Genomic DNA, 22045 nt, shown 5'->3' on the forward strand with positions numbered 1-22045 from the left:
TAGAGTTTACAAAGAATGGTCCAAAAAAAGAGAGCAGCAGTTGTGATTTTCTTTTTTTTTTGGTTGTTTTTTTTAAATCAATGAAAGAAAAAGAAAAAGTCAACCTTTCACATTAATATGCAATTCTATTTGTAGGGTTTTGGAACAGAGCATTCACAGGAGACCTTTATGAAGTGTTGAGGTACAGACAGGAAAAGAAATCCCCAGCAAAATTCTTCTAATCATATGGAAAGACTGACATGAGAAACTCCTGACTGAAGCTCTGCAGAAAACCCTTCACCGACATAACCCGATCATGGAACTTTAATCCTATGAAGAATTTCAGCAGCAATGCCTGAAAGGAAAAGTTTGTCTTGCTATCTGTTTCTCTATTGAAGTGATGCCAAGTTCTGGTATTAAAATAATCTCCTTGTAGAATAAAAGCTAATTAATTAATCAATCAATCAACACTCTAAAATAGTCAGTATATTTACTGAACATTTCACTTTTTTGTCCAAGCTCTACTCGGAGCTGTTGTTTAATATAAAAAATTACTATTGTTAATAATATTAGCCTTTTTTAGTGTTGTAGGTAAGTTTTATAGGATGTGCTGAAGGATCTAAAGTTATCCAAGAAAGAGGACAATTTAATACATAAAAACAGTAAAAAAAATATATATCTTTTTGTGCAAAACCTAACTAAGGAAGTGTGATGCAGGCAGTTTGATAGCTAAAATTGTATGTAAATGGTAAGTATTTATATAGCGCCTTTACATATCCAGTCATTCACCCATTCACACACACATTCATACACTGGTGATGGCAAGCTACGTTGTAGCCACAGCCACCCTGGGGCGCACTGACAGAGGCGAGGCTGCCGGACACTGGCGCCACCGGGCCCTCTGACCACCACCAGTAGGCAACGGGTGAAGTGTCTTGCCCAAGGACACAACGACCGAGACTGTCCGAGCCGGGGCTCGAACCGGTAACCTTCCGATTACAAGGCGAACTCCCAACTCTTGAGCCACGATCGCCCCGTATGTCTAGAAATCAGTCGACCAGCAGCTGGCAGAGGAAAAATCAGGGGATCTTAGATATCGTAAACATCTGCGATAAATGTCTTTGTAATCCATCTAACAGCACACATCCATCTTCTTACCAAAATGTTTAGTGTTCCGTAATCCATCACAAACTGCAAAAAAAAAAGTTGTTTTTTTTTCAAATGTTCATAATTAAGAAACCAGCGGTTGCAAATTCTGACCTTTTGTTCAGTTTACTGCTGTTATGTATGGGTACTTTTCATCGTTTCACAAAATGAATGTGTTTTTGTTAGAGACTGGTTGGTTCTAGCTGTTAAATACCTGATTGAGATGTTAAACTATAAAAGTGAGTACTTGCCCTGTGAGCAAGTACTCACAGGGCATTGGCTGATTGTTGGAGTTTTCTCTGTATTATTGTATTGTCTCAGCCTTACAATACAAAGGGTGTTGAGGACACTGATGTTGTGGTTTGGATCTATATAAAATTGAATTGAAATGCTCTATAAGAGGAATTTCAGCTCAATAAAAGTACAACTATGGCTATAGAATTATGTTTACTGAAATGAATGATGGGTCTAGACATTTTTAAAGAGTTCTCTTTTGTTATTATGTGCTGTACATTATAAATCAAAAATCTTAACTAATCATATAATAAGAATGCCTCACCAACGGTGCTGGATGGCTGCACTGATGCAGCCCTATCCAGAGACTTCTGCTTCTTGTCTTTGTCCTTATCCCTGCGTCTATGGCAGCGGTGATGGTGGTGATGGTGGTGGGCTCTGTCTTGGCCCTGGACCTGGCCCATCCCTGCAGAGGACTGAGCCTGACTGGGGCGTTCCAGGTCATAGTCCTTCAGCCCAACATCCTGGTAATGGTGCTGTGGTGTCAGCGAGGATGCTGAGCGTTTTATAGGACTGAGGTCCACAATCGGCTGAGAAGGGAAGACAGATGTGGGGAAGTGTTATGAGACTAGAGAGTGTGAAGCTGGAAGTAGTGGTTTTTACCCAAATCAATTTTACTGAATCACCAAAATATGCACAACACACAATGAGACAGCCTTTTGTTTAAAGACTGACATTCGATCCCATCTACTCAAAGCACAGATGTTAAAAAAATTAACAAGAAGGAACAAAAATCTGTCACACAACTTGAAGCTACTGGACTTCACTAGCAACTCTGTTAGTGAACAAAGAAAAGGTGGGGGTGGCGACACTGGCTTTTGTGGCATTTTATTCTTTTCCCAAGAGGGTACGTCTAACTTTACAAAGAATGTAAATAATGAGTCAATTACTACAAGGTTAGCCTCAAATTAAGGTTGTGGCAGCTTGGGCTGTCAAAATGTCAAGTTACTCTGTATTATTGTGGCTAAAGAAATTTATGATCAGGATTATATCTGGGAAAAAGTGATTTTGTTTGTATAGCTTGACTTTTTCATTGTATTTTGTCTCTTTTGGCAAATGAATTATGTTAGAAATGCCTGTATAGAGGAGATGGAGAAAGTCAATAACTGTAACTAGCTAATTACAGTGTCTTATGCGTATGCTGTTGTATATTATCCACTATCCACTTAAATATCACAATTCTTCTACATTGTGAATACCCAGTGCCCAAGTGACAACTTATTGTATCGGTTTTTAGCCATCAGGCCTAAAATTTAGTTGCTTGTTGCTTTGCTTTACTCACCATTGAAAACATAGGCATTCCAACCAACAGCTATATCTTAATCTAATTACTTAAATCCATGTGAAGATGATCCAGACACTCATATTTTGCCAAAATATGGCCATGCACACCCAGAGATATGTTTACCTGTGCTACATTTAACCAATTCTGCAGCAGAAACATGCTGGAAACACAGTACTGATGTATCAGTAGTTGTGATTAACACAGAGACATTAGTATTATAAGTACTTATTTCTGTGTCTGCCTGATTAAAATACTTTTCCTTTTTGCTCCGTTTTGGGTCTACCGTACCAGCACCTGAGAAAATAAGCTCATTAGCTGCTTAGTGATCCATTATTTTTTATCAGACAGCCTATAATATATAGTGATTAAAGCAGAATTATATAGAGGTGTGTTGCTTTAAATTTGCACAGTCATCCTATATTTTCTCCCAAGGAATAAGTACTTTGAATAAATGCCTGGAGGACAGTGACACTCACCCCAACAAAGTCTTACCTTACTGACCAGTACAGCTACCAGGTAACTTGTGTGATAGGAAGCTGGAACAGCAGCTGAGTTACAACCCCATCTGCTGGTTGCTGTGTAGATTTCATTTAATTGTTTTAGCCAATCAAAAACATTGTCTTTAATCATACTGTCAGCCTTAGGATGCCCACTAAATAACAGATAAATGGTTGGTGGAGTTTTTTTTCTTTCAATTTTTCTTTATTTTTTGGTACATTGATTGCTGCTTTCACAGACAGGAATAGGTTGGACGTGCTATTCCTTTTGTTCCTACCTCACAGTCTAGCCTGTAGCAACAGTCACACAACAATATCACAACACTGCCAACAAAATAAAATCTAAATCATATTACCAAGTCAGTTTATCTAGTCCACAGTCTTAAAATCTTACCTCTTAGATGAGTTGCATAATCTCTTAATTCTTCCTGTCTCTATTCACACCACTGGAAGAAACAGTGATGTGATAGAAAGGTTTTCTATATTTTAATAGAGAACATGCCTTCAATTAAGAGGCTGTAAAAGATTGGATTTTATCTGGAAAAATAAGATTTTAAGACCGAACATGACAACAAATGACAGATAAAGTTGGAGAAGGTTTTAAAAAGAAAACCTTTTAGAAGCAGAAAAGCAGCAGTACCGTCTCAACCTTGTGTTTCTTTTTTAAAGATCACACTAACTCACAAGCAAAAACTACACACTAGATAAAAACACTTACATACATACACACATTTTTACCAAAGTGTAGTACTGTACTGCTGTAACTAATGACTGAAAAGCAGGACAGAGTGCTTGACATACCTCAGTTAAACATACAAATGCTTTTTCTGGGTATGTTTAACGGCTAATACTGGTTTTTTTTATGTGTTTACTGTGTCTAATAACAGTCTAATGGGATGAGCAGTTATTAAACTGTGAGGTGGGGGTCATTTTATCAATGATGGTGGGGAGGGTGTGAACTCCTGTGATGAGAGGAGCACATGGAGGTAAACAGACATGAGAAAAGAAGAAAAAAAAGAGGGTGTGGACGAGAGGAGGAGAGAGGAGAAGAAAGAGAGGTGTGGCACAACAGGTGGTACATACTGCCAGGTGGGTCCCAGGGGCGTGGCGAGGGTGGCTCCGCTATCAGACAGCACACACAAGAGGAGGTGGGCAAAACATTAGCAGTGAGCATCGAAATCAGGAGAAAGGGAAGACAGAAGAGGAGAGCAGAATCTGAAGAAGGATGAGTCAGTTGATATTCTGCATTATATTTCTGTCAATGTATCCAATGAAAAGACCAAAACCAACAATGTGTTCATCCTGCTTGTCAATATACACGTGTCATCGTTACCATGTGGTCCCGGAGACATCGACTGTATGGAAACTACCACAAAACGCGGTTTTTAGTCATTTTAATACTTTGGTCATATATGTGGCTGTCTGTATGTGGACAGGAGGAAACAGTCACGTGATAGAAAGTCTTTCAAACTTTTAATACTGAAAAAGTAGAAGGTTAGATTTTGTCTGGGAAAAAAAACAAACGGCAGATATGTGTCATTTGTATAAAGCCACAAACTTTACAGGTGTGTAGCTGATATCAGGCATAGCATTAGTTTTATACAAGCCATGGAGACCAGATCAGCTACATCAGCTGATCTCAATGCCAACACACTTTTTCTTTCCTTCTTCACATTTAAATGGCAAATTTCACAAAAGGTGTGTCATTTTCAGCTTTAATCTTAAATGCTCATCTGCGAGCCACTTTGGCGCTCACCTCCTCCCCAGTTTTGCCTGCTTTTATTGACTTAATCAATGCCACGTCTGTTGTCACTGATACCCACTTTGTTTTGTATATGGGCCTTGCTGCAGCTCTCTTTGCCTCTGGCTGCAATATCATGTCATGCCATCAAGTTGAAATTATTGCAGATGGAATAACGGTCTTCTTTTTGATCAAAGCGATCCGGACTCCTGACTGAAATGAAGGCTGAGTTCAAAGATGGATGTGGTAGGAACTCACGGAATACTTTGGTCTGAACATAAGCATGGTGATGGGTGTTGCAGCTGGTGTGAATCATGTCCTGAATTTGAAATTAACTTTGCCCATATGTGTGGTGGCTCACAGTAGCGTATGGTATTCAGGTGGGAGGAGAGGATGTAACAGGGGGGAGGTGCACAAAACTAGACTCAGGGGTGATGAGAACAATGTCTTAGAACATGTTCTGCTCAATCTGTTGCCAGTCTTATGATTTTTTTTGCAATAAGAATAAGGTGCAGTCGATGTATTCAAATGCTTTTAAAAGACAATTAAGCAGAAAAGTGCACAAAATTGTCTCTTTATCATGTGTTCACATTGCTCTGCTTTGTGACTTCTAAGAGAAGCTGCTTCTTCTGTGACGTTGCCACTTCACTAAGCCCTATTGCAATCGGCACCTCTGTATGTACACCAGCTACATTTGACATTTTTTTGTGTCTTTAAAGACATTAAAAGAGCATCAAAAATGTGTATTGATATGCTGCTAAATACGACATTTGCACTATTTACTCATACTTGATTCATCTTTGCTCTAAAAACAATTATTAGAAAAAGTGTAAAATATTAATCCATGAACTTGCACATTGTTGGGTTTGATCCTTTGCAAAAATTTCTTGACAGAAATGAAAAACAGAGTAACTCCAGCCTGGTCCGTTAAAATAGAGAGAGCGTGAGAGATCAAAATGCAACATAAACATAAGGAAAGCACATGTTACGTGTTGTGGAAGAGAGCAGACCAACAGAGACTCACAAACGCAGACAGGCAAACGGCAAGGCTAAACTGACAAGATCTGACAGGTGGAAAAATCCAGAAACACAGAAATGATGGACAGAAAATTTATCTTAACATGACATCCATATGCAGCAGCCACGAGCAGCTACTGTAACTCACAAAAGTGAAATAATTAATAATGGTTGCTAAAAAAGTGCATGTCATAACAATGAACAAATTAGTGCAGTCACTCAGACGTTCTTGTAGGTGAGCGTGATTACAGTAAATATCATAAAAATGTAAGAAAATTATAGGACTTAAAAATTTCAGCTAGACCAGAAAAAACCTAAATATGAGACACTGGGTCTCCACTGTCAAGCATGGTTTTATTACATCGTTTGTGTGACAATATTTGCAGATATGATAGAGTGCTGCAGGGATAACATTGTTTGTGGGCTACCCCAGAAGTCAGCATCAAGGTGGTTTCCTTGACAACAAGCCAGTTTGATTTTTATGCCAGCTTTTTCAATCTGTATTGCAAAAAACCCCCCAAAACTGAAAGATACCTAATTTTAATGATATGATAATCATGCAGCATATGTTTTATGACTTTTTCTAATATAACTATGTAAAGTGTTAACATTTGTCTCTAAATTAACATGACTTTACCACCTAACCTCCTATGTTAGCTATGATATAGCTTTTCTAGTCTCATTCAGCTGTTTGGTAGCAGACCTATCTTTATGTTCTAGAATGTTTATATTAAATACACCTATCAATTCATGCATTTAACAAAAAACTCACTGTTTTAGAGACAACCGAACTGGAGCAACTGGTGCAAAATGCCAAATCATTTCTGGGTTTTAGGACCCATCCCTGCAGCACTCTACACTCATAGAAATGCATATTATAAAATAAAATAGTTTAGTGTTTTGGTTGCAGGAGATATAAACTTAAAGTTAAACATCTTAGGTAATGTGCTTAGCTGTTTCCATTCAGACATTTAAATAAAAGAAAAGCATTACTGTCATGTCTGTGCATTATGTGAGCTTTTAATATCTAAGACTTCATATCTGAGGTTCATCTATCGCTTTTCTGTATAACAGATTTCAAGCTTGTCATGCTTTAAGAACTCTCAGTGCTGTACCTCATCTGGTTATTGCCTTGGTAATATTATTGCCTTTTCTACATCATTACAAATTAACAAAACCTTCTATCGCATCAAAGGTAGAGTAAGTTGTTGTTTCTACACTGGATGCATTTTAGTTAATGGATTTGGTAACGAGCGAGCTATGATCAAAGTACAGAAACCAAAAAGTTAGAAACAGTATTTTATAGTTTTGTCCCTACCAGGTGTGATAGCTCCTCTCAGTTAGTGTGAAGCTGCTTCCTGTTAACTGTCTAATTTCCTCTATCTGCATATTTATTGTATCTTTTATTCTTTACACATCTCCATGCTGAATTTCCTCCTCGGTAAAATATCTGAAATTCTCAGGAGAGGTCAACAGGCTGAATTGATGCGGACTGACAGAGAGCCACTGCTTCCGGCTGCATTCTCTAACCAGTAACCCTTCAGCAGCCCATCAGCCATTTTCAGTCTATTTTATCTAAAAAAAAAATCCTAAAGTTGCACAATTTCTGGACTAAAACAAGAATCTAGAAAACAAAAAAGTATTGTAAGATTCTTCCTGTGAGCAGTAAAACAAGAGGCATGACCTCATGAGCACCAGAGAGCTTACATAGTATTCAGCATTTAGTCGGGGAAGAGAGGCTGCTCTGCAGTGACCTTCCAGGCTGGGATATGCCTCTGCATCTGAAGTGTTCTCCACCTGCTTTAGTTCAACCTGTTCCTAAAGGAAATAAATGTACAGAGACAACACAGGCATAAGTGCATATACTTAGAGTGTATGTTATATAATAAACATTTTAATGACTGATTTTTTTACCTGAGGTCTTGTTAAATTTTGCACATCCTCCGACTGGCCTCTCTGCAGCTTTCTTCGACTTTTGGGCCTCTGTGAAGCCTGAGAAACATCTCCAGACTGGGAATGTTTTATGGCAGTCCTTTGGTTAAGTCTGTACAAGAAACAAAGACTCTGACTATACTATCGGATGCTGTCAGTGGTGCAGTGTCAAGGAGGTTTTACTTCAGGTCTGTAGTTTAATTCCAGTCATTCTGAGTCTGGTGGATTCAGATGAACTCACTGATTTCAGTTTGATTTCCTCAAATAAAACTGGTAAACAATTAAAACCCTGCTAGATTATAATTGCCAGGGGTGTGGTTGAATATGAACAGGAAAAAAAAAAATCAAAATAACTCAATCTGGCTGCTGTTGTATCTGGTTTGCCTGCAAATGTTTCACAGATCAACAGTTTATGGCTTTTAATCTGAGCATCTGTAATTTGTGCAACGTGCATCGTGTGGAGAACCTCGAACAGTCTGAGTCAGCTGTCTAATGAGGGAGTAATTCTTTGCAATGATATAATCAGCACAAGTCAATAATTTTAAAATGGAAAATGGAAGAGACCCTTTGTTAAACATGACCACTTAATCTAGTCAAGAGCTTCAAATACAGATCTGTGGATTTATGCAGCCGATTTGAATAAAAGCCCTGCTACTGTGATGAAAAATGGTATGGTATACTCTGACTTCTGTTATTTCGTCTGGTGTTTTCATATGTATAGTGTCTTTCAGCACCACAATGCTGATGACTCCCAGCTTGTCATACCTTCATTTGGAATGACATAGATAAAGTCACTTACATTGTGTCCTTGTTAATCAAGGTGTTGGTGGTGGTGGTAGCTGTCGAGGCCTCGGGTTTTTTTTCAGGCTCAGGTGAGAGGACTTGTTTGGGCCTGGAGAACGGTGGTTCTACTTCCTGTATGTGAGTGAATGGCAGTATAGGACGGAACAAGGACCCCAATTTACTCTGGAGAAACAAGGACAGCAGAGAGTTGAAAAAACATCGGTGGAAAAAATATTAAAGCTAGTATAATTATATTTAAATCTAGTTATTAACACATCTAACACGTACAAAGATTAATGCTATAGACTATTTTTTTAATCTTAATTTTGAACCAACCATTATTTCTTAACAGGGCATGTATTGAAACACATGCAAAAAGGCATGCAAATATTTAAGGCAAAAACAGAATTTTTATAGTTTTATCAAGGTTGAAAGTATTCGACAGTATTCTGTGTTTATTCTTTAACACAGCTTGAACTCTCTTAGACAAACTTTCTTCAACTAGTCTTCAGAAATAGTTCTCCAGGCTTCTCGAAAGACACTGAAAGCTCTTATTTGAATGTTGGCTGATGATCCCACACTGCTTCAATACTGTTGAGGTCTGGGCTCCTTTGAGGCCAATTCATGACTGATAGTGTTTCATTGTGTGTTTTTCTATCCAGGTATGCTTTTACTGCACTGGCACTGTGTTTGGGATCATTATCCTGCTGAAAAACGAAGCCACTTCCCAATCAAGTGTTTTCCAGGTGTTAATGCATGATGGATCAAAATCTGATGGTACTTTTCTGATTTCATCAGATTTGACCACACCCCATACACTACTGGCTTAAATGCAATGAAACTGAGCAATGACAGAGCCTTTAATGTGTTTTACAGATGGCTGTAGACACTCACCGTTGTCCTCCAATTGTCCGGTTTCCAGTGCAGTGTAAGTGTATTTCTTTTGGAACTGTTCTATATTGGGCATTTAGTGGGAAATGGGACCAAATTATGTGTTTTTCTAATGTGTTTTTGTTACCTATTGCTAGTAACAAAGTGCCTATAGATACAACTAAAAACATAAAGAAGAAGGGGTGGCTCAAGACATTTACACAGCTACGTAAATGCAACTAAACAAAACCAAAATCTGTAAAATCTGTAAAACCAAAAGAATAAGGTGATAGAGTTCTGTGATAATTCTCATCATTAAAGATGACACTTTAAACAACCAGATTTTTTAAAAATCTTTTTTCGGAATTCGAATAGCAGCAGCGTTGTTTCTATGTTTTGTTTCTTTTCCTTTCCTTTTACTTTAATCCTTTAATTTGTCAAATATCAAAAATCAATGTGTTAAGAAATACTCTGAACACAAGTCTAAAAAGGACCAAAAGAAGGAAGGAATTCAAGAGGCAAGGATACCAAAGAAAGGCGAGCTTTAATTTTAACATGAATAAACAGGAAGGAACAAAAAAAACCAACCCAGAAACAGCCTGAAGCAAACAAACAAAAGTGAAGGTTGGCAAACAAAAGCATGGGAAGTGACTAAGGCTGGATGATCAGGAAAAACTACACAAAAAATAATATAACCTCACAATGACTTAGAATAGAACTGGAAAGAAACAAAGGAGATGAACACACACACACAAACAGGTTGGATAAAGAAGAGGGTACACAGGCTGCTAAACAGATGGACTGACATCTAACCAGGGGAACAGGGGACTATTAATACACAAGGAACAAACACGAAACAGGTGCAACCAGTGAGGGCAAGGCAGACAATGGGTGTGACCAAATAGTCTAATTTGCTTAGGATTTTTTCTAACTGGATGAAGTGAGCTGGAGATAATAACGCATGGCTGAATTTTGCTTCAGTGATGTACCTGAGGTCCATCTGAAGAATTCTGCTGCTGGAGTCTCTTGGCACGATTCTGCTTATAGAAGTCGTAGATCATTAGAGCCGCATAGACTTTCCCCACAGTCAGCTCGTTATCTAGAAGAGACAAGTGAGAGACAGTTCCTCCAAGTAAGCAGCAGATGGCGACAGAGGAGCAGCAAAATTACAACCCGGGGGTGAGACTGCAACAGTTTGCAGCAGGATTACTCGAGCAAAACAAAAGAAAACACACGGCAACAAAAACGAATCATCTTATGAAGTAGTTAGTACACAGTCCACTAGTGACCAGGTAACTGTACAGTGGTTTAACTTTTTATGGCGTGTATGTCTTCACAACAGATGTGTTTCTCTTTAATGTTTTCACCACAGTAAACATCTTTTGTTTTTTACTTTAAAAACTAAAATCTGCAAAGCTCATTAACAGAATTTATCATTTTAAACTGTTTGTTTTCTTTAATCTAGCCTAACGTTCAAGCTCAAACAAGAGTGATAAGATAGAAGGAAACATAGCAAAAACAAAACTTAAAAGGTAAAGTTAGTAAAAATAAAAACCATATAACCAGCAAAAACTAGTAAATCCCATCAGAGCCCGCACACAGCTGTAGCTCACATTTATGCGGCGTCACCAGCAGATCCATGGTCTTCTGTGACAGGTTGGGCCACACTCGGTTTATTTCCCTCTTCAGGTCAGCATCGCACAAACGCTGTGCCAGCATGCCTGAGGACGAGCCCACAAACATGTCACATCGCATCTGCACCAGAGAGTTCAGCGCCATTCACATTCACATCAAAGATGTCAGGGCAGCTGCAAGGGATTCTGGCTTTTGTAGTTTTAGTCTCACCAGATGCCAGCTTGATCTCCAGGGCGGTGCGAATCAGGGCCATCAGGGTGGAGGTGAAATGCACTGTGTTGTCATCTGCAATTGGCATGTTCATCTTCACCAATCGCTACACAACAAATTAAAGGATTGCTCATCAATTCTGGATTTATCTCATTTTAAAAGATTAAGAAACACCAGAACAACAAAGATTTGTTTTCATTAACTGGTATGATGATCTACAGTTACATGCTGTGGCAGCAAATAATGATTCATGGCCATATTATTTAATATAGACATGATAAGAATGACAAGAGATGCCCATCACAACAGATAAAACAAAAAGAATGCAGCAAATGCATCGACTACAGAATCATTAGTGATTAAAAGAGTAAATATTTGGGGTGAGGTTAATAAAATAATTTTTCTCCTATGTTTACTGTAAAATTAAAGTAAAAATGCAAAAAAAATAAATAAATTCTTTGAAAAAAGATATATCAGTCATCACTATCAATTATTTTAGTCCATCCAAATAAAGATTCACCCTTTTTTTGCCACAAGCTAACAGCAGTAAACAGAGCCATTTATGGCTGCTGTCGTTGCTACGAGACTGCTACATGGCACAGTTCTCCGAAAACTGAAAATATGATTAACTTATAATGCTGAGCACTGTGAGCCTTCACTGCTGCTGCTGCTGCTGGAAACATGCAGCAGCATGTCCTTCGTTCTCGAAATAGTCACTTAAGGAGGAGAAAAGAAAGGTCGCTGGTGGGCACGCAGCTCTTTAATCAGTTTGACAGAAAAACCAACCATCAAAATGTTAATGTGCTGAAAATGCTGCAAGAGATAAAAATCAAGCCAGTATTTTCTATGTGCTTATGGTCTGTGGGGTTTATTCCTGCTATAATATCCTAAAAACACTGAGCAAGGAACAGAAGACGGGGAATCTTGTTTAACTTTCTGTTAACTTTCAGTGAAAGTCTTTCACTGAAGCAGCACATTAATTTTATCTGAATGTTCAAATGCTTTTTTGCCATAGACTAGACATAAGTTACACATAGCCACTATCACCCAATAGTTAATGACATTCTGTTGTGAAACTTCAAGCTGAGCAATTTTGCTGTTGGCGTATTGCCATTTCAAAACTGGATGACTGAGTTGCAGACCTGACTGAAACTAGGGTTTGAGATGACAGACTTCCTTTTGCATTCATAGGAGTTTCCCCTGGTGGTCATTGGAAAGAATGCAGGTTTAAGGCACTACATCCATCTTTTATATACATTCTATGGTTCTGGGGTTTCACTTGTCCTCCATCACTTTAGGGCTAAATTACCTTATAGTTACATTATAATAGATACTTTTTTCTAGAAGGAAAAAAAAGTCCAAGTCAAATTTTAGTAAAATTAAAAACTGCACCAACTTTCACTCTGTATTTTTCTCCTACTTGTTCACACCCTACCTGTAATGGTTCTATTTCCTAAATAAAAAATCCCAAGAACCATTTGATTATAGTGCTAAATTATTATTGTTCTATGTGAGAACAATGTGAATCTATTTAAATTGGAAATTTATATTTATAATAGAGCTTCCACAACCTCAATTTGCCAGCACCATCAAAATGAGAATATTGGTTGGTTTAAACCAGTCAACCATTTCCAATCACCTGGCTTCAAAACCTTTTTTAATGATAAGTTTCTTTGTCTTGAAACATGAAAGAACAGGTCACTGCACCAGCATAAAAGAAATTAAATTTAACTTAGTTTTGGAAAGACTTGCCTACATAATAAACTAATTAACTAATGATGACATTAATGATTATTTTAATAGTTTAATAGCAGATTCTAGCTTCACCAGTCTGACGATTTGCTGCTTTTCTCTCTTCCATATTATTCAAAATTGAATGTACTTAGAATTTCAGACAAAATTGGCTACTTACAATGCAAGCTTCAGGTCCACTCTCAATACTTTTAAATTAAAAAATATTTAAAATTGCTATTAGTAGCAACTGCTTGGCAGCACTGAATCTCAAATTTTAAAAAAGTAAACAACGATTTTAAAGAACTTTCACTGAATTTATTTTGCATCCATTGTTAAAAAGCAGAAACTAGTCAGCAGAAATCCATGCCAGTGCAGCAATGCAATGATTCATGTACACATGCATATATGAATATATAATAGGGGTGGTGGAAGCATGCATGTATTGCATGTATGACTTTGAACTGCAACTGGAGAAAGTTCAGACACAGCAGACAAACAGGATAGCTATAATTGATGGTCTTCACTTTCTTCAAGTCAAATGGACACAACGCAGATATACAGAAAGAAGATGAAGAGATGGAGCTTAGAGGCGAGTAACAGAGGAGGAGGAGGGGCAGTTAGTGCCTGGACTGTAGAAAACATCGACACATATGAAATCTTGCTTCTGTAGTTCTCAGAAACAGACTGAATAAGAATAAAAGCTGAAGACACAAGACGAAGAAACACACCATCAAAAAGGTGCTAGATGCTGTTATGCAGAAAACATACGTGCAAAGACATAAGCTGCACATATTGGCCACAAAAAAGGGAAGATAGAGTGAAAAAGAAATCCTCAGAGAGGATAAAATGTCAAAAGGGAGAGTGATGCTTTGCCTACAGTCAGAACATAAAAGTGTAAACTAACGGGCAACAGGGACAACTGTGACTAGGATGATAACGCGTTCTTTAGAAACTAAGGGAGGTTAACAAAGAGTGTGATCAACAGAAAAGTGGTGTGAGTGGAGAAATAGAAAAAAAGTGGAAATGGGGAAGATAAAAATGCTAGCCTTGCTCTCAAGTGGACCGCTGCTCTCGCTTTGTTCAATGTCTTTCCCTTCCGATTCACAAAAACAAGAGTTATATTTGGAGATGCAGCCACGTCAGACCCAGACATTTTTAACTGGGGCAAGGGCAGGGCTGCTTTAAATCTGATTCATTTCGACAGTTGCGCACATACTGGAACCACTCACATTAAGACTGCATGCTAAGAGGTTAGCAGCCAGCACAGGGACTACCTGAGGTATATACATATACTTGACTCCCACTTGACAAGGATAAAAGGTCTTCTAATCACAGGACACATGGGAAAGGGTCTCTTTTATTCCGTTCAGTGATAAGATGATGGTGAAAATGTTTTAAAATGACTCATTTTGCAGGAATGAGAGATTCCTCAATAAATCCTTTTCAGCACGTGAATCCAGATTTGATCCTTCAAGAAAAAAAAATCACTAAATATTCTCTGTCTTTTTTTTAAATTCTTAAACCAGATTTCATTTCAATATGTAAGCTTAATTCCTGACATAGCTTTTATAGTTCTCTCTGGGGAGATCAGACCCAAAGCAAGTTAGCTTGTTGTGTATTTAGCAGAAGGTACAATTCACAATTTTCTGCTTTTATCTCAGGTTAAGGTCTGCACTAGCTTTCTTTCATAGCTTTCACAATGCAGAAACTAGAGAATACATTCAGCCATTTTTATGTCACAGCTGGCCCTTACATAGTGGGCTATGTGCTAACATTTATGTTAGTATTACATTGCGGGGTACGTTAGCATGCTAACATTTGCTAACTAATTAAACCCCAAGAATAGCCTAGGTTTGTCAGATCTAAACGAACAGTTTCTAAGTATAAAAAAAGAAAGAATAAAACAAAAAGAGGCTACGGTTTAACAAATCACCAAATCTGTTACAATTTTCTCTATATGAACATAAAGTGTCAACCAGATTTCACCAAAGCCATCAGGAAAAGAAATTAATTTTAAACGTGATTCATCTGTATGTTGTCATCCCTTAAGACCTGTTGGAAACCTGGCAGATAATCAAAACACTACTTTTTTACCATTTATCTTGTGGGGTATATCCTTAAAGGTATTTTCTTGATCTTACAGACATCAACAGTATTTCCAAAGTAACAAAATAAGAGAACAGGGGAACGACCTGTTCTCTTATTCACTGAGTGTTTGTGTGGATCTTTGCACCCTTTTTTTAAACCAAACATTTCCAGATGCAACTGACCCACAGCTGGATTATCCTACAGGTCTGTTACTTGCTACTTGACCAAATCACAGAATGGCATGCATTAAGTTCATAAATGGTGTTCAATCTCCACTAATCCTTGCGAAAAATATCTCATCCAAATGGCTAGATGTTCTTTCCTCACCAGCTAGTCGCTATCTTTGTTTTTCTGTTAATTGGTGCTTGGCAGATGGTGTACAGTGGATTTAGCAGAGCATGTTCACTGAAAACAGCCACCTGCTGCTGCTGCTGCTGCTGCTGGAAACAGGGGTGCCAAGACGGCCATAAAACCAAAACAATAAGCAAAAGCTCTGTGGAGTTACAGAATACATAATAATTTTCTGTGGTGTCAACATAGAAAGTAACCACGGGTTTAACTATCAAACAGAAAAAACATATTTTAGTTGATGCTGCTGCCATTTTAATAAGCAATACCTCCTATTTTCCAATGGAGACTTTGTGAATATGATGCTTTCCTCATCTCTCTGATTTATTTCTATTTATCACTGTTGCCTGGCCCTCTGGAGCAGACTAACAAAATGCACAGAAAACCCTCACAGAGCAAGAAAAGCCCAGAGAGCCACACAAGAACACAGAAAGAACATCAGAACAGCAGGCCAGAAGATATCAGCTGTGACACACTGACAGAAGCCTGAAGATGTTTGACAGGTGAGCACAGGCAACCTGCAGTGGCTGCAGGAGGAAGGAATAAGGAAGGAGGAAGATGCGATTCTACCTTATAGGCGACTCGGGGTGGACATTTCTTTCCCAAACCTAGTGGAGGGGACATGTCCCGAAGCATCTCGTACATATCCCGGTAAGCTATGCGGCCACTTGTCAGGGAAAGGTTGGTAGGAGACCATGGAAGGAAGGATGGAGTGTCCCCAGGTGAGGAGGTGGAGTGGTTAAAAGGAGAATGGGAAGTTATAACAGAAAGTGGCGAAACCAAAAAAAAGAGAAGGGAGAGGAAACACAGAAATCCTTGTTAATAAGATTTCCAGGATATGATGACCAGGAATGCCATCCTAGTTGAATTTACAGATTCAGGAATGGATTCCAGAGAAGGAAGGAGGGGAGGATGATCCAGAGGATTGCCTGTACAAAGATGAAAGGTTCCCAGTGGAAGGTATGCATTAACAAATCTGAGTGCATTTTTCTTTAAAGGAATACTCCTTGAAAAAAAACAATCAATTTCAAGTAAATTTTATTGCCTGTAGCAATCCTTAAAAGGTGACTGTAGAAAGTTTGAAGGCTACTTTACAGAAGCTGCAATGACATTATATTATTTTATTTAAATAAATGGTGAAGTATCTGAAGACGTTTATAAGAATAGTTTGGTGTACTTCCTTTCTTCTTTTCCATAATTCTGGGTCAGTGTAATAAATTATCTATAAATCATAATCTAAAGCGGTCATTACCAGCGGTACAAACAGTTGACAGGGTGTATTTTTGCAGTAGCCAGGGGGCACGTGAATAGATTTACTAAACTAATATTAAAAAATAAACAAGTGTAGTGGAAAAGTTAAGATGTTCTCATACCTACAGTTGGATTACTCCAGTCTGACTCAGTTGACCCGGCTACTCTGCTGTATCACAGGATACATACATTTATGGTTATATGGCTACAGAAAGGCGTTTAGCTCAAACCTGTAGCATACACCTGGTAGTTGAGTCAGATCGAGGTCGGCCACGTTCTCACCATAATCCACTCTAGAGTGCATTTGGGAGGGGACAATCCAAGGATTTTAGTGTTTCTGTTGTTTTGATCTGCCTGAGTACAACTATTGTGTTCATGTGTGCACAAATTGACTGAATAGCACCAAGTATGACGATACCAAAGAGTAATGGATAAGCAGCTGATATGGACTACCAAAATAAATGCATAAATTATTTAAACAGATAAAAAAAATGATCAAAAAGTAATAAAAAAATGTTCACTAAAAATATAGCTAGCAGTTGCTATTGGTAGCTAAAAGTATGTAAAGTGAAAACAGAACATCTTAGTTAAATAATGTTTTACGGATAAAAAAATTAATTATTAGATGAGACATGTGTAAGATAAACATAAGGATAAAATAGCTAAATAAGGTTATTAATGAAAAATTGGACATGATTAACTAAAACTATGGCTAACAACAGGTGGAAACTGTTTGCAAATGAGAGATAGATGAAACTTTACGTTAAATATATGAATTTAAATAAATAATTCCCACCTAAGCAGAACAGATGGATCTACCTATTAACAGATAATCGCTAGATAGCACTAATAGCAATTAATAGCAATAGCTAGCTAGAATAATCGGCTAAAATTACAGTTAACAGTTAAGTTGTTAGATAAAGTCTGATAGTTTTTCATGAGCTTAATGTCATTTATGCAGCTAAGAGTAAATGGGAAGTTGAACATTTCAAAATTGATTTTAAATTTTAAATCAACACAGTTTTGATGACGTCCAGGGCTTCTTAGGTGCCATGAAACTTAAGAACATCTGATCTAAAACAGCAGCTTTAAATTTTTCAGTTTCACCTCTTAAGTTGGTGCTTATGAATCAAAATCTAGATGTTCAGTGGAGTATTCCTTTAACATGCACTCTTTTTCTGCATGCTAAGAGACAACAGCAGTAACCAAAGTGGAAACAAAGCACACAATGCTCTCGTCGTCACTCTTCTTTCACTCCTGTGTTTAGAAGCAGGAAAATATCTTAGACATGGCATCTGATGCCTTCCGTTTGAGGCTGACATGCTGCATTGTTTCCTGCACTCGACATGGTTACCTGCTGGCTGGTTAGTGGAGGATCGATGAGCGTTTGTATGCATGTGTGTTCAGGTCATTCTCTGGCACCCCAGGGAATGAGAAGAGACACTGACAGTCTGAAACCATCACAGTCCCTTAAAAAACAAACGGACTGTGGGGTAGTGCAAACCTTATAAGCCACCCTGCTGGGGCACTTCTTCCCCAGGCCCAGAGGAGGCGAGATAAAATGCAACAATTTGTACATATCCCGATAGCATATTCTCCCGCTGAAAGAGATGAGACATAATCGAGAGGTTAGATTATAGGTTATCCCATTTTCTCTATTCATATTGATCATTTATCAGTCAGTGGACATTAACAAACAACTGTCAAGAAGAGGCAGTTAGAAGAAAAACAAATACAGCACAATATCTTCATTTTTCAGTTTGTTTTAAATTTCTCTTTTTTAATACATCAGTGGATTTTTTTTGAGAATTAAAAATGTGCAATGTGGAATAAATTCTGTAAGCTGCTACAAATTTGTCAGTAGAACTTTATACACTTATTGGCTGCTTTTTAGTTATGACATTCTGTTGTCCAATTTTGGTGAGCCTGTGTGAACTGTTAGCTGACAGGAGTGGCATCCAGTGTGGTCTTCTGCTGCTGTAGCCCATCTTTTCAAGGCTCTATGTCTCCTGTGTTCCCACCAGGGAAGATCTTCTGCATAACATATATTCTGCACACTGGTTGTAACAAGTGGTTATTTGAGTTACTGTTGCTTTTCTATCAGCTTGACCCAATCTAACCATTCTCTCTGAGCTCTGGCGTCAACAAGCTGTTTTCACCCAGTAACTGCCACTCACTGGATGTTCTCCCTTGGATGTTCGATTAAAGATGATCATAGTTTTTCAATAAAAATCAAAAGACTGATTTTAAATTCCCCCCACAAGCTGATCTTCTTTACCAACTCTGGACTTCCAACTTGTCTGTGAAACAGATCAGGTTTCACTGTGGAGGGATACAGAGTATCGTAACCAGTGGTGAGAGGTGGATCTCAGGCTAGGATTCAATTCCATTCAACTAAATTTTATTTACATAGTGCAAATTCACAATAACAGTTGCCTTAAAGCTCAGAAACTAAACTCCAGTTTTTAGTAAAACTGTCAGTTTTCACACCCAAAGATTAAGCTCCTTGAAAAATGTAGGTAAATAACTTCCACAGTGTAGCACATGACAACTTTTGTATAGAAAATCACCAATTTTGATAAAAGCTGAAAACGATAAGCCTTAAATGTACCTAACCCGACATAAAGAGGAGTTATAGCAGTGGAGAATAAGCTGAATGTTACTGTAGGCACTTCTGAGAGCAGCTCATTTATATTCAAAGGAATAAATAATATTTCCTCCCCCGTAATGTCTGTCAGGTGATGATAATTTCATATTTCTCATCTCTCCTGGAGTCCCGACTCACTGACAAGGCTCCTGTGAAGCTTTCGTTAAAACCTAAGGAGCCTTTCATAACCTGAGACAGATTACTGTCTCACTCAAAACTTTTATAGTGTTTTATTAAAGGTAAACTGCTTCTGTTTGGTGTAAAGAGCAGAGAGGGTCATGACATGAACCTGTATTCCCCAACTGGATGGATAGAAATAGTCTCTCTTCACACCACAGTGAGAGACTGAGTCGCTTTGGAGCTTATCAGCGAGGAGAGCTGAGTGGACGCCGAGTGGAACTCTGGATTTGCATGCATCAGTCCAACCAAAAGAGGGGATTGTCACCAGCTTCAGCCCATACTCTGAGCTCAAGCTCAGAGTTATCCAGCTGGGACACAGAAGTCAATCTGAGACTGTTCTGCTTCCTAACTTGGCTTCCTTTCAAATGAAAACCACCTTTACCACTTCCTAACACTGGGGAGTAAAATGTAGCAAAGTCAGAAAAGGCTCCTACCAGGCAGCAGGGTCATACTCTGCCCACACACGTATGAATTCATCAAGGTGATGAGGCCCCAGGATGGAGGCGTCCCTGGTCAGGTACTCAAAATTGTCCATGATGACCGCAACAAAGAGGTTCAACATCTGGTAAATGAAATCACAGTAAAGTGAAATAAATTGCATACATGTTAATTAATAGGTATTAATTTAAGCTATTACCTAAACTTTTTTTTTTTTTTAAACTGCACGGTACTGAGGTGATTATATAGCCCATGCATTCTTCTTTAAAGGAATGCTTTACACATTCATTCAAAAACACATATCTATATTACTAGATAACATTTTGTTATGCATGCATTTAATTTTATGCATTCTCTGTATAAATTGGAGAATTCAAAATTAGCTTTGCTAACAACTTTATTGCCTCATAATGGCAACACTACTGGGCTATTAAAGGCAATAATCAGGCCTCATTAAAATGTTCTATGAATGTGTCTGTGTCACTGAATTAGATTTATGAAAAGAGCATAAACAGCAGTTAAACAGACTGTTATCTACAGGGGTTTGTCTCCTCAGCAGCACCTCATTTACATTTAATTCCTATTGTTCTCTTTAACTCGCTGTTACTTGCAGCATTGTTCTGAGACTTTCAGAATAAGAACATTAAACTTCTGGAAAACGTAAGTCGATGAAAACATGCAGTAGGAGGAGGTATTTACCAGAAAGGAGCAGAGGAAGATGAAGGAGACAAAGTAGAAATAGGCAAAGTCACTGCCACACTCGTCTCCTGTAGTTCCTGAGAGCTTATCGCACGGCCGGTTACTGAGGCATGCTAGCATGATCTCATGCCACGCCTCGCCTGTTGCGCTCCTGGAAGATGCACAAGTAAAGATACAGGAGTGAAAAGTGAATGTGAGTGCTTGAGTTAGTTTGACCCAAAATCATTGGATTATCTGAGCTGCCAGAACTATTAGAGCATGGAAGCAGGGTTACCTGAAGAGAAGGGTCAAGGCCTGGAAAAAGGTCTGGAAGTTGTTGTGGTGGTTTATGGCGTTCTCCTCAATCAGCTCGATGTTACCAAACACCTGCAGCAACAAAGGAGGTGTTATAGATCATGAGAACTGTTTTTAACCCAATAATTTAGATTATAAGAAACTCCTGTAGTACAAACCAAGGTCCTTTTTCTCAGTCTTACTCTTACTCTGGTCCTTTGTAAAAACCTGTGTTATAATATTAGCTGTAAGAAATATTCTTGGTAAGAGATTTATGAATTATAACCCAAAGTCAAATAAACACATGAGGCTTCAGCCGATTTCACAGCAGAAGGCTCAGCTGGATGGAAATTATACATATTTCCCACCCTACACTGAGTTGCTGTGTTCAGACCTGTGACATTGCTATGTAAGACTTACATGTAAAACTACGTCCAGAAAATTAAAGACCCTCTCTTTTCCGTATATATTATGCATTATTTATATTAAATGCCCCAGTTGTTGTCACATTGTAGAAATGTTGAAAATGTATTTCACGCTAAATTATAATCTGCCAATAAACAGTATACTTATAATTCCCAGTGTGGCCCTTTCTGTCTTTGTTAAGTTTCTTCACTGAATATAATAGGTACTAATGGATGCCATGCACACAGTGGTTTATGGATGTAATTTGAATATGAAATATAATTATATTGTGGCCTTGTACAAACTGCTTTTGTAAGCCAATAAAGCTAGAGCTAATTTTCCTTCTTTGTGTATATGCGTTATCTGTCATTAACTGTGTAATGTAGCGTGCATTGCAACTACTTATTGCATACATTGTGCAGATACAGGCTTATCACTTATCTCAAGAATTACTCGTTTATGCTACGTCAGCATAGTTTAATGCAAATGTTGTTCCAGGAAACCATTTCTGATCTGAACTGGAACTGAATGGCAGACACAAAGAGAGTAGATAGCTGTCATAACTCATGGTTATCCTAGTGTCAGTCCAATAA

General features: G+C 38.1%; 1 protein-coding gene across 1 annotated transcript in view; it reads right to left on the reverse strand.

Annotated features, from left to right (window-relative positions):
- cacna1bb (calcium channel, voltage-dependent, N type, alpha 1B subunit, b) overlaps positions 1–22045 on the reverse strand; it is a 205377-nt gene that overhangs the window by 7069 nt on the left and 176263 nt on the right. Inside the window, exons 41-52 of the mRNA XM_025908900.1 lie at positions 21049–21140; positions 20775–20925; positions 20072–20199; positions 16130–16226; positions 11390–11495; positions 11158–11265; positions 10534–10643; positions 8691–8857; positions 7874–8003; positions 7667–7777; positions 4285–4323; positions 1685–1949 (exon numbers count right to left, since the gene is read on the reverse strand). Of these exons, the coding sequence (XP_025764685.1) occupies positions 1685–1949; positions 4285–4323; positions 7667–7777; positions 7874–8003; positions 8691–8857; positions 10534–10643; positions 11158–11265; positions 11390–11495; positions 16130–16226; positions 20072–20199; positions 20775–20925; positions 21049–21140 (1504 nt within the window). The remainder of the gene's footprint in view (positions 1–1684; positions 1950–4284; positions 4324–7666; positions 7778–7873; positions 8004–8690; positions 8858–10533; positions 10644–11157; positions 11266–11389; positions 11496–16129; positions 16227–20071; positions 20200–20774; positions 20926–21048; positions 21141–22045) is intronic.

The sequence above is a fragment of the Oreochromis niloticus genome, linkage group LG7 (genome assembly GCF_001858045.2).
Source record: "Oreochromis niloticus isolate F11D_XX linkage group LG7, O_niloticus_UMD_NMBU, whole genome shotgun sequence".
Classification (NCBI taxonomy): domain Eukaryota; kingdom Metazoa; phylum Chordata; class Actinopteri; order Cichliformes; family Cichlidae; genus Oreochromis; species Oreochromis niloticus.